The following is a 13540-nucleotide window of genomic DNA, read 5'->3' on the forward strand; positions in this document are numbered from 1 at the left end:
CAGCCTCTTCTGATAGTTATGTTCTGGAAATTAAGCTTAAACTCTAAATATAACTAAAAAGTTCTACCTCAGAATAAAATGTGTATAAGACTTTTCTTCAATCATGCATCGTGCATACTCCAAAAAGGCAAAACAGCCATTCCTCTCCCTCATCACATTCAGCATCCATTTGATATAACACACTGATAAAGAGAAATTACTTCAGTGTACATTTGGTTTGTTTTGATTAACTAAAAGGGCACTTGGACTGTAAGTACATGCAACTTCATGAATTCCCATCTAAGTCTAAAAGATGCACTGCATATCTTCCCTCATAAATGTGGACAGTGTGATTTCAAAACAATACCATATTACCAAGCATACTTTTAGCAATGCAGCATAAGCAACACATTCCATCCTATATAGAAAACTTATAATGAACTCTACAGTTGGGTTCAATACTCTCTCTGATTTTCTGATTCAGTAAAGTTCTGCAGTAGAGTCATATAAAATAAATCTAGGAGCTTTTTAAATAATGAACAATGTCACACCTTACAAAATTGGTCTTAAAGTTATATTTTTAAATCTGTCAAATTTTGGCAAAGGTGCTCTCACAAGTAGAGAGGGGACATTTGTGACTTCTGGCACTTGAGAAACACTGCAGGGCACATGTAGGAAAAAATACTGGTATTCTTTCTAAAAAATGAAAAGCACTGAAATAGTTTATTTTGACACTTAAATTGCCTTTCTTCAGAGGCAGCCAACCATTAAAATAGACGAAGTGATTCACACCTCATGGTGCTACTGTTTCAGGCTTCTACATGCACAAACCCTTCTTCATCATAGCATCCATATTTAGAGGTTTTCTTCATAATCCTAACAGAAATCATTTCTAAAACACAGAACTAGCTGGATATCTATGATTAAAAGGAATTGCCAGCATAGTATTTTTTCAGGAGATGCAGCTTTTATTAGTCTATTTTATTATATTTCTTGTATCTTCTAAGCCAAGCTTAAAATATTCCTGACACAGAACAAACACTTCATGAATAAAAAACAGTTTCTGCTGCCTTATTTGCTGTTACATTCAGGTTTTGCCATCAGAATTTTGATATCAGGAGTTCTGCTGCTCCCCACCCTCACTGGCATTAATGCCACCATTTCCTGAGTCAAGACAAACCCTACAGATCTGGGAAGATGACGATGAGTGGGGAATAATGAAAAAAAATTTTTAAAAAAAGGCACATTTTGTATAGTTTAAGTAATTTATTTATAGTAATACTGATCAGTAAACTTGAAAGCAACTAAAAAAACAGGGCTTTACAAAACTTTACAGTGTAGTAATAGGAATTTATTTTTTTTATGCAGTTATTTTTAGCTTTCCTTATGAAATCTATATATCAGTTCAGAGGCTTCTAATACCAGCACGGATGCAACTCTTAAGTTTAACAGAATTACTATTTTGTGCTGACAGAGAAAAAAAAATTAAACATAGAATAACATTTAAATTAATAGCAGCAGCTGCAATACAATAATAAACTGTCAGTATCTCCTTGCCAGATGAGTAATTCAAGTAGTTGTTCTCAGTCACTTTTCATATAAAAGTACATAAATAAAAGGGGGGGGTACTTTATAATTCAGGTTTATACATCCTAAAGAGGTCATTAAATTGAATAGGCCAAGAAATAAAAACTATGGCTTAATGCCTAAGTGGGCTGACTTTTACTGTTGGAGGAGGTCCCAAGATGTTCACTAATGGAAACAGATTGTGCATGCACACCCCTGGCATTAGAAAGGTTTTCATTATTCACTAAACCTACAGCTTCCAAGATGGTATTACTTCCTGCTCTTCTCCATTTTCCTGAGCTATTAGAGGGAATAATTCTATTCCTAAATCAAGAGACTTCATGGATTTTCTATCACAAAAATTTAAAAATTCCACAAAGAAAACAGAATTCAGAAGTCAAGCAAGGTTACAAAATTGTGTAAGAAGGGGTGGAAACAATGTTAAGTCACCCAATAACATTTTATATCTACTTACTGCAGCTTGTTCCCAATGACTTCAGCTGCATATATTAGAAGTCTACCACAACAGACCTGTCCCTACATAGCAGAGGGTGCTAGAAGTTATTTACAAATAAAAACCCGTGTCCTAAACGTGCAACAAACAACAAGGCCTGTCTCCCTAATCTTGCACGTCACATAATCAGCACTAAAATGAAAATAGAGACTAGAACCAACCAGTTCCTGAAACCACAGGGAAAACCAGTTTAAAACTAGTTTCCGTATGAAATGGAACATTTTCATAGCATAGGCAAGCCAAACGATTGTATACCCTCAACCAAAACCTGGGTTTTACAGTTTCTAGTGCATAATCTCTTTGAAGATATGCACATCCACACTACCATGGGTTTATTGATGCAGGACTTTTCATTTCGAACAAAAGAAAAATACAGAGGGTCAATCAAGTCACGACAAACAGAAGCAGACTAAGCTTTCCAAATTCACAGTTCGTTCAATAAAAAGTAATTTCCAAGCAACACCCAAAGATATTTCCCTATACCTATTCCACACGAGGGTAAATCTGTGCTGTGGAGAGAGCAATGTTTGATATTTAACCAACAACTAAGCTACAGACTTTGGACGACTACCTATAACAGCAGTGACAGACATGGACAAAGAACAATGATGCGTTACAGCCTTTAAATAGTAATCAAGATTTTAGTTAAACTTTAAATAGCATTTGGAAGAAAGTGTGGAACTTCAGCATCTTTTCCTTCCAGCTATTTATTTACTTGGATAGTAACAGTCAACATTATGTGTTTTGAGATTAAAAAATCAAAAGAATATTTGTTTAAGATTAGCTTTTCTTCTTTCATAGTTATTCAAACCTTCTTTCATGTCTGTATGTGACCTCAATTTCCTCCTGAAGAAAATTATAAGAAAATTCTTGTGTTTGAATGAGTCACAAACTTTATCTTGCTTTATGTAGGATCCTGCTATTCTGTACTTTAAATACATACTAATAAAATCAGTACAGTCAAGACGCAATAAAGCAATCACTTGGTTATCTGAATCCTCAAGGTTCAAAATTAAACACTCAGGCATAGATGCCTTGTGATCATCCTTTTTATATCACATAAGTCAATTCCAAAAATTAAATTCTTCTCCAGTAGAGGTTAAAAAAAGAGCTTCATCATCCCCATTTCATATAGTTGGAAATGCAGAAAGATGATGCCATACAGTGATAGCACTAGATTAGGGTTCAGACCCTCCTGCACACCATCCTTTTTAATTTCTGCCTGTACCACCTGAACAGCACCATCCTACTAACAAAAATGAATGATGAAATGACTATGGAATAAAGTAACAATGCTGCACACTAACATCATAACTCATTAGTCTTCATTTCGGCACACAGAAAACACAAAGTGATTGGTGACCATTTGCAAACCATTTGACTCAGGTAAGCTATTCCATGTGAAATAAAATTAATGAAAGACAAAAATAATCAAAACCAAACTGTATGTGGCACTCAGATTGTTTTTCTTCTAACATCTATCACCTTCCATACCCTACCACAACTGAAACAGAGACTGAATAGGAGGCATGTTTCACATGACAATGAAGAAATTTGTGTCCATCCAACAAATAAACTCCATGATACGTCACAGATGTAAAAAGGCCCCTCACAACAGCTGTAAGTGTAGCAGATGAACACAGAGAATAAGAAAAAGCTAGGTTCATACCACATAAAGCAGTTGTTAACGAGACTATCCAACCTAGTAAAATCTGGACAAAATTCACAGAATCACAATCTGCCAAATATTCCGACCCCTCTGCGCATTAGAAGGTGGTCAAATCATGGTTTAAGCATACAGTCTAAAACTGTAATTAGTAAAAATATTAATTAGTATAATGTTCCAAATGAAGGACACACATGACGCTCCACCTGTACCAGAGCAGCCGACGCAGGCCTGGCCGTGCGGATGCAACGACGGCTACACGGGAATGTTTGGACATTGCGTGGCTGTGGCAGCAAGAGCTTCATCCACAGCAGGTATGGCTTGGGAACTGAGCACTGCATTCAACATGGTGTTTACATTGCAAACGGCTCATTAAAATAAGTTTATTACTAGTCAAGTCTGCCAATATAAACACAGTATTCTTGTTCTTAACCAATGGGATGTACCAACAAAAAAAAGTGTTTTAAATAAATTTGTTACCAGAAACATTTGCTGCTTGCAACAGTTTAGGAAAAAATCTTGTACACAATATAGCATCCTCCTCCCCCCTTGAAAAAAACATCTTTATGGGCTATAAAAATATACATATTTAATTTTTTTTAATATTCTTTCATTATGTAAAACTCTACTACCAAGTTTCAATCACTTTCATCTTTAAAATCCAGTCAGCTTCACTGTGACATTCATACAATTCCAGTAATATTCTGTAGATCAAACACTGGCAAGAAATCATCAATTTACAGCTGCAGAGATTGGTTACTCCAGGAGCACTTTTCTTTCTTTTTAAATTAGTCAGCTTTTGTTACAGATTGCATTACTAGATCAATAGACAAGTGCTTTGGCATTGCTCTGTCAGTAGTTAGAACTGAAAATATACTTTAAAAAACAGTTTTTTATCAGCACTAGCACACATTCCAATAGACATTGAGGCTGCTAATATTTGGAAAAGCATAGAGTTCCTGAATTTTTATTCCTTCACATATAAAGCAGAAGAAAACTGTGTTAATTTGATGGTGTGGGTGTCTTTTTGTTTCTCTGAAGTTGTTAAAGAGACTGAACAGCTACAGGGTACAAATGACACACTGCAATCTGATCAATACAGATGAAATACTGGGAGTGAACATTCCTCTTGTGAATACACATACACAATATCTGCAAGCACCTTGTATGGCAGTAAAAGTATTGAAGCTGAGCAAAATGTTCTTTTTGCTTTCTTACACTTCAAGTGAAATACTTTGATCCTAGTGTGGAATAAGACAGGATATAAGAACAGGTAAAGCTGTCAGAAAACAGAACTGTCCTTTTCCAGCTAACTATACTGCTATATATAAATCCATCAGAGGGGAACAATGAACAAAAGACAATTCTGTTTCCTTAAAGATGATCTTTTTCAACTCTGCAGTAGGTGCTCTAAAATTACAGATCAAAAATAGAAAACTTATAGAAAGAGTCAGAAACTAATAGAAAAATAACAGCACAAGAAATATAACAAACAAGGAAAGATGATTTCTTCAAGAACAGAGAATCATCTGGCCTTCTGACTACTTACTGGGCAACAAATTTTAGATCAGATCCTGCAAACTGCTACAGTTTCAGCTCTTCCCCATACTTCCTGGCTCAAATTAACACAACAGATTGCTCTTGCTGATTCAAAACTATGCGGCAATAAATTCAGGAAAACAAAACGACTTTCATGTTAAATATGAAACACTCAGAAAGCTCATAAGGCCAAAATCCTACGAAGGGATACATTGTGTCAGCCATGATGACCTGGAGACCCCCTATTAACAGAGCTCAGTCTAGGGATCTGCTCGATTAACACTCTTGGTATAAAGTTGGCATCTACTTAATTGATGAGATCGTTATGGACAGATGCACCTATTGAAAGGATGAGAGTCACAGCTGTATCTGCAACCCACTTTTCATTAAGAGTAAAATTCCAGGGTCTCAATAGCAAGGGTCAACACAGATGAACATTATTCATGTTCAAACTAGTGGAAACACACAGTTTACCTGCCAGCTTTATTTTAACAAAAAATAAATGGCAAATGAGTTCAGTTTTGGTTTGTGGGTTTGGATTTTTTAGGTTCTAAGGCATGTGTATTGTGAGACACTTGAGCACTCTCCTGCTAAGCATCTCTCCATTTCTCAGTCCACTCTGCTTGCATTCCCAGTGTAGCCCAACACTGTGCTCACGATTTCACTGCTGCACTGTCTAATTGACAGTTTTAAGAGCTCCTTCTCTCAAAGGCTCACATAGCAACCACAGCAGAGCAGGCAGAATATAGTCAACATTTTACACCACCAGTGTAAGGCCAAAGTTTAACACTAAAATCCCGAGGCTTACACTAAACAAGTCCAGGGGCAGACAACAGACCCTTTCTCTGGGCAACCACCCTTGACTGGAGCCCCAGCAGAAGGCCCAGGCAGACCACTGCAGGGAGGAGGATGATAAGATTTATCTGAGCTGTTCGTCACCACCATACAACACTAAAGTTGATTTCAGCATATGCTGCAGTGATACAATTACACAGGGCAAGGAAGTGGATGTCTGGATTAGTTTTCCACAGCCTACAGTGACCTATCTGGCTCTAGTTTTAGAACACACTAAGTGTTCAGCTAACACTTGCCAATGCACCCCTGAATAATGTGTATTGAATACTACAGAAAATAACTCAGTTAATACTATAGATGGAGTTTATATGCAAAAACATAAATAACAAATGTATTTGAGAACCATTAAGCTCTCCTTAAATGTAGTTGTCAATTAGGTCCTATTCAGTAGGAATGTATTTATAGATGGGTTTCTTATAGATCACCCAAGGTCAAATACCATTACGTGCTATCATCCATGTGTACATGCAGTACACATAAAAATGTCACTTCGTTAAATTAGTGGATGACCCAGCTGGCAGAAAAGCAAATAGCAAGAATATGGTAGCTTTACAAAGTGATCTGCACCATCTAAATGTGATACACAAAACAGGTTTTCATAACCACTAATGCAATGTTACATGACCAAAAAGAGTAAGAGCTGTGACAACAAAGTTATTTATCTTAGCAGAGGCAACCTAACAACAGGCTTTCAACACAATACAATGAGAAAAGGAGCACTTGGTTGACATCTGAATGAGGTTGCAATAACCACTTCCCTTTGTAGATGTTTTGGTGGAACCTGTCACCGAACAGTTCTAGCATTCCCATTTTCATCTCTTTATCAGACCGAAACCTGAAGAACCCCACCAAGCACAGGCTGCACATCTGACCTATGCTAATGAGTAGAAAGTCCTCTATGATTTTTTTTTTCCTTTTTTAAGCAGAAAAAGGACGGTGACAACCATACTGTACATTTCAATTTAGGGGGAGGGGGTATTTTGCTTTCAAAACTAACTATGAGGACAAACTAAATGGTGAGTTCTCCATCTCTTTATGCCTCTGAATTGAGAATGCATGTCTATTTGAAAGATAGGCTTTAATCACACACAAACGATTATGCTCTACACAGGCATAAATAACAAGTTTTAATGCATATAATATAGCAAAAATCACATCAGAAAATCTAATGGTCTCTCCTGAGCCACAAAGGGGGGGTGGAAGGAACATAATCAATCAATGTATTTGGCTTTATGGATTCTCCTGCTGAAGAAATGGATGTGGTCAGCCATCCTGTGGCCAGGGAGGTACACAAAGAAAGTCTCTTCATTTAGAGCCACTGAATGAAACAGCTCTTGATAGGCAGTGAAATTGGTATCTAGAGTAAGACAGCTTATTACCTCAGCTTTTCACGGCTTTCAAATTTACACCATGTGTTGTAGATTAAGAGTTACTTTTTCACTTTTTATGGCTTCCTAAAAATAAAGCATGCACACAAAATGCAGAATAGCAGCTGTTTATGACTTTTTACACTGTAAGGAAATGAATTCCATTTTGAATTCCATTCCTCATTTTTAGTTTTGGTTATGTTATTTTTGGAAGATGAAATAGTGGCATTCCAGCTAGTCTTTTTAAGATGTTTTCCCTGACTCTTAGTTTCTGTTGCTGCATTTCTACTTTAAACTAAAAATACATTTCCACTTATGATAATTTACACTGAAAGTAAGCTGTTTAGTAAACAGATATATTTTTTAATATGAATATGATATTTTCACATTCATACTGCTTAGCAGCATGCAAATGCAAAATTAAAGTCAAATAGCATAAACCAACAATACTAAAGCCCTAAAGAAAAAGCTTTCACAGGAAATCCATTGCAAATTTCATAAATAAGAATGATAAACAGTAAATTATTTAATACACAGACAAAGAGAGTGCACAAGCTAGGATATTTGATTGATTAGTGTTAGATGTTACTTGCTGCTAATTTTTTAAACAATACTTATGGAGTGCAGAGCAAAGTGATGACCTTTAGCATTAAAACGTGCTTAAAAATGCATTTACAATCCAACTAACACTCTCCTATGGTTTGCTAATTTGCCCAATGTGTTACATGAAGTGGTCTACATTGTAAGCATACAAAACAAACAAACAAACAAACAAACAGAATCAAGTTCTAAGCAACCCAGTCTCAATTTTGCAGTTAGAATTTCTCTTCAGAAACATAAACATATTTCAGTGTATTTAATCTATGTCCAAGGTACAAGAGGCGAGACAATACTATAATCACACTGTTGAGTATAAAGGCAGAGTGTGAAAAAGTCTACTGGGGTTAAGTATTAACCTGATGCATTTTTCAGAACGACTGTACTATTTTTAACTTCTCTTTTTTGGCCACAGGTCAAAGTTTTCCTAGCAAAATACCAAAGTGAAAATGCTGGGAGCGAAGCCCAGAGGCAGCTCTCTTTGCTTTGGCCTAGGCAAAAACTTATCTGAACCCAGTCACATCTGTAGCGCTATTTCCCACTCCCCTCCACTGACTATGGCTGTCATTATGCCTCTGAACATCTATAAGAGGAGCAACACAGCACTACAGCCTCAGGAAGAACATTTTTCAGATGTTATAGGAAATTCCTATATTCTCCACACAGCACAGGCATACATACTGTTCAGTCAGTTCCTGTATTTTTGGCCAAACAGAACTGAGCTATTTGAAAGCAGGAGAGAAAAAAAAAAGGACACAGTGTAAGTGCCTTTAGCAACTCTTGGAAGGACTGGGATTTATTCTCCCCTTTTCTGCTCCTCATAACTCGGACACATTGGAAATCTTGGGACACATTGGAAATATAAGATTTGAAGACTCTAAAGTTCAGTTAAAATAATAGCGACAATAATAACGATAATAACAATGATAATGATAATAATAACAACAACAATAATAATCTCTTACTGCCTTTTCAGAGTTTGAATGTTTTAAATGGGGAAATCTAACTCCCTTCCCACTTCTTCCCGAGGGCACAAATTTCTTACTAAAGTAAATTATATTTCATACACTCACACAGAAAAATGCTATTTGAAACAGGAGACAAGACGAATCAATTTGCCCCAGTGGAAAATAAACGTGACCCCACAGGACCCCCCAGTTACATTTCTCCCTTAGGCGTGTCCTTTTCCTGAATTATTTCCACATCACACAGCAACCTCATCTTTACCAGAGGACGTTCTGGAGGGGGTGAGCGATGGGTGCCCTCAGCACACAAAGGCAGGTACTTTGGGGACGGGCACGCCGCGATTACGAGGCGCGAAAGGGAACGGTGTGAACGATGCTGGGCGAGAAAACAAGGCGCTTTCCTCCCCCGGTCAGGTCTCGCCGGGGACATTTCTCACTTCCCCCACAATAAGATGTACCTAACCGGGAAGCGCTCGCTCCCCTCTCACGGCGCCGTGTCCGTCCCCTCACCCAGCACAGCCCCACGGGGCAAGGGCCGATCCCGCCACCTCCCCGCCGCCGGTGGCCGGGCCGGGGGCGTGGAGAGGATCTCTCGTTCTCCCCCAGGAAAGCTCTCTCAGGACGCGGGAGCTCTTTCCTTCCTTCCCGTTCCCTCCCGCCCGGCCGAGGCGAGGGCAACGCTCCCTTTGTTCCCCCGCCGAGCGCTGCCCCCGGGCGCGGCCGCCCCTCACCAGAAGGCTCTCCACGTTGACCGGGGAGCGCGGGTCGCGGATCATGGACTCCAGCTTCCTCTGGCGGCCCTCGAGCATCCCCGCCGCCGGCTCCGGCGCTTCGGCCGCCAGGGGAGCCGCCGACATCTTCCCCGCCGGCTGCTGGCTCATCCTCCGGCCCGCCTAGTGCCGGGCCCGCGGAGGGCACTGCGCGGGGCCGCCGGGCGGGCCTAGCGCGGCGGCGATCCCGGGGAAGGGCGGGGGCGGCGAGGCGGGAGCGGAGGGCAGCGCCGCCGGTGGCCGCCGCCCGGGCATGAAGGGCGCGGGGAAACGGCCGCTGCTCCGCCCGGGCGCGGGGAGAGGGGAGGGGAGAACTGAGAGGGAGGGAGGGAGGGAGGGACGGAGCGCTTCCCGCCGTGCCCCCGCCTCTCCCCGCTCGGGGCGTCCCTCGGCGGCCGCCGGCTCAGTGCCCGCTCCGCCGGGACATCGCTGCGGGCGGAGGGAGGCGGGCGGGGAAGGGGGAGCGGCCGCCGCGGAGTCGGGTTCGGAGCGCGGGTCCCTCTGCAGCGCTCGCTGGCTGCCCGGGCGGGAGCCGCGATCCCCGCCAGCCTCGCCGCTCCGGCTCCGTCCCTCCCTCACCGCTCACCCCGCGGTCCGCCCGGCCCGGCCCGGCCCGGCCCGGCCTGGCTGCCGCTCCCCAGCCTCGCGCAGGCGGCCTCCCCTACCCACAAGGCCCCGCTGCGAGCGGCGCGTTGCTCGGCGCTCACTCACAGCCCCACGATAACCCTGAGCTCAGCGGGGCAGCGGCCGGGCCCGGACGGGGCGGCCGCGCAGGGAGAGGGCTTTCTGCATTCGGGCACAGGGAACTCGCTCTGCCCGCGCACCGTGAAACACGCGGGGAAAAAACAAAACGAAAAGCCTCCTGACATTAGAGAAAGTGTGCAAGCAGCGTTTCCGGTAGAGCAGCAGTGCTCAGGGCGTGTCATTAAATCATAGAATGGTTTGGGTGAAGGGACCCTAAAAATCGTCTAGTTCTAACCTCCCTGGACACCTTCCACTAGACCAGGTGCTCTGAGCCCCATCCAACCTGGTCTTGAACACTTTCAGGGATGGGGCATCCACAACTTCCCTGGGCAACCTGTTCCAGTGCCTCACTACCCTCACAGCAAAGAATTTTTTCCTATTGTGTAATCTAAACCTACTCTCTTTCAATTTGAAGCCATTCACCCTTGTTCTGTCACTACATGCTCTTGTAAGTAGTTTGCCCCATCTTTCCTTTAAGTTCCCTTCAGGTACTGGAAGGCAGCAATTAGGTCACCCTGATGCCTTCTCTTTTCCAAGCTGAGCAATGCAAATTCTCTGAGCCTTTTCTTATAGGAGAGGTGCTCCATCCCTCTCCTATGTGTATATCCTACGTGTATGAGAGGGAGGATGGAGAGAGAACTAGATGATGCTGGGAAAGGTGCAGACCACCCCTGTGCACCCTGAGGAAGATGAACCTCCACACTGTGCTAGAGGTGGGTAGAGCCACCTCACCACACTCGGTGGGCACTTTAAGGGGTCAGGATGCTGTTTACCAGACACAGGCAAGAGGGGCTGGAGCAGGGAGGGTGTCACTGATGCCCAAGTTGTGGCTGCAGGGGTGGCAGTGGTGAGTTGGATGGCAGAGATGCTCCAGAGATGTGGCTACTGGGCAGATGTTACAGGGCAGAACAAGAGAGACCGTGGAAGTGCCATTTGCTGAAGTGGAGGGACCTCAGGGAGGAAAGGTTATCATTTTACTGTGTTGACTTTCAGCTGATAGCTGGATGTCAGTGAGCTGATGTCAGAAAAATGGCCCAACATTTTAACTTGAAAGGAAGAAGAGAGGGAGTCAGAGAGAAGTAAATATGTGAGTCACTCACATGGCTTTGAGCGAGATCACTCTCAGTGATATTCTGAGTCAGGGCCCCGACTCAAGGGGAGGTCTGTTCTGAATATCAACCCAAACTCCATAACTGGATTCTGTTTTTACAGTATACTGAATCAGAATCCTCAAACCTGACAGAAATACACACACACATGAACATTTTGAAAAGTCAAATTGGGCACTATGACTCACACTTCTTTCAGTGAACCACATTGAGTTTGTGAGTTTCCTGAAGGAATTGGTGAAAATCTGTTTGAGAGAGGCACTGGTTATTTATATCTTAGGACTGCTTCATCTCCAAAACAGATTAGGATCTGCTTAAACTGCAACACTACAAAAAAATCACATAGTTTCCTTGAGCAGTTTAGTTTGCTGTGAGATAAAAGAACTAGGTGCAACAACGAGTTGGGTTGCTACTGGGGTTAGCATATGGTACTGGTAGGATCATGAATTTACACACCCAAGCACAAGTTAAAAGCTCTAAATTACCTAAAATAAACATGATTTCTTCATTTACAGCCAATTCATTGGCTAATTTCTTGTAAGTAGCACAGCAGAAACGTTTCAGTTTTTTTTAAGAAGGGATTTAAAATAGGCTTGGACAACAGAGCAAACCTGGGGAGTGTGTTTCCAGTGATTGATAAGAAGCCTGTGCTAGGTTTTGCTAATGTCAACAGTGATTTTGGGGGTGATTTCAATGAGCTTGGAGTCAAGCACCAGGTTATATGAAGAGCTAAGCTCTCTTCTCAGTTTCCTCTTGGTATAGGCTAGGTGCTTCTCTTTTCCTCATTTTTTCTTATCTATGAAATAAGCTTTGTAAAAACTAATCTTTACCTAGCTTATATGATTTAGTGACATTGTTGAGGGTGCTATCTAAACAAAGGTAACAAAGAAATTCTTAAATAAGCATTACAGCCCTTTTTACATAGAAAAAAAAAAGTGTGATTGTGACTTCAAAAGCAAGTGTGTAGAAACAGTACCTTCTTGAAATTCTTGCCCAATAGATCTGTTCCTCCAGCCTTCAGGACATATCTGTTTACTGACTAAACAAGTTTTAGTCTGTTACAGGGACAAATTGACAACGGCAGTCTGCTGAATTCCTTTGTATGACACAAATCCTCAACAAAATCATCATCAGAAGCTTTATTGCTTTATATTGGTTATAAGTGACAAAAAGGGTACCGAGAAAGCCAGATCCCTCTCTCAGTATTTGCAAAAAACACTGTTTTAATGTGCCCTAAAGGAAAAATAACACCACCTTCTGTGGTCTTTTTGCAGTTCTACCTTTTCTGCCTTCAGTGGCATATATCTCTCACCTATGCCTAACAATGACCATCTAAGGAAGAACTGTTTCTACCCAGTCTGTGTATGCTAGTTTTGAAGTCTGATGCAGTGACTTGAAAAATGCTATTTACCATGTTTTTTAAGGCAAAGTCCAAGCCTTCCAGCATGCATGCTGCAGCTTTAAGCCTAGAGGCCACAGTTGGATCCTTCACCTCTCTTTCTGCTCCCTAAAAAGCCATTTAAGTCTTTAGGTGTCTACAGTCCAAATATGTTTTAGGTGTCCTGATGCAGTAGGGAATTTGCTGTTGACTGTTTTCAGTACTGGCTGCATTTTTAGGAGCAGATATTTAAGAAGTTGGTAAATGAGGTTTATTGGTTAAAAGCCATCCCCTTCAGGTCATTCCTTTATGGTATTCCATAGGGACCAAACCTTTTCAGGAAGAAGAGGGATTTGGCTCTGGACCTCAGGCATGCTTTCACTACTATCTATTGCAAAAGAAAAAAGGAGACAAACTACTCATGTGTGCATGTGCTATGCTTTTAGCACTTGCTTTTAGCATTTGCTTGCTTTTTTACTTTGCAAAAGTAA

The 13540-nt window shown here is 41.5% G+C and overlaps 1 protein-coding gene across 4 annotated transcripts in view; it reads right to left on the reverse strand.

The window, feature by feature from the left end:
• The window catches only part of ROCK2 (Rho associated coiled-coil containing protein kinase 2), a 107946-nt gene extending 97556 nt beyond the window's left edge, over positions 1-10390 (reverse strand). The window contains exon 1 of one of the 4 annotated variants that reach the window (XM_064650524.1): positions 9780-10390. In XM_064650524.1, coding sequence (XP_064506594.1) covers positions 9780-9929 — 150 coding nt within the window. In that variant the 5' untranslated portion in view covers positions 9930-10390. The remainder of the gene's footprint in view (positions 1-9779) is intronic. The other 3 variants (XM_064650525.1, XM_064650527.1, XM_064650528.1) reach the window with 3 other exon arrangements.
• Positions 10391-13540: the final 3150 nt, after the last annotated feature.

The sequence above is a fragment of the Pseudopipra pipra genome, chromosome 3 (assembly GCF_036250125.1).
Source record: "Pseudopipra pipra isolate bDixPip1 chromosome 3, bDixPip1.hap1, whole genome shotgun sequence".
NCBI lineage: Eukaryota > Metazoa > Chordata > Aves > Passeriformes > Pipridae > Pseudopipra > Pseudopipra pipra.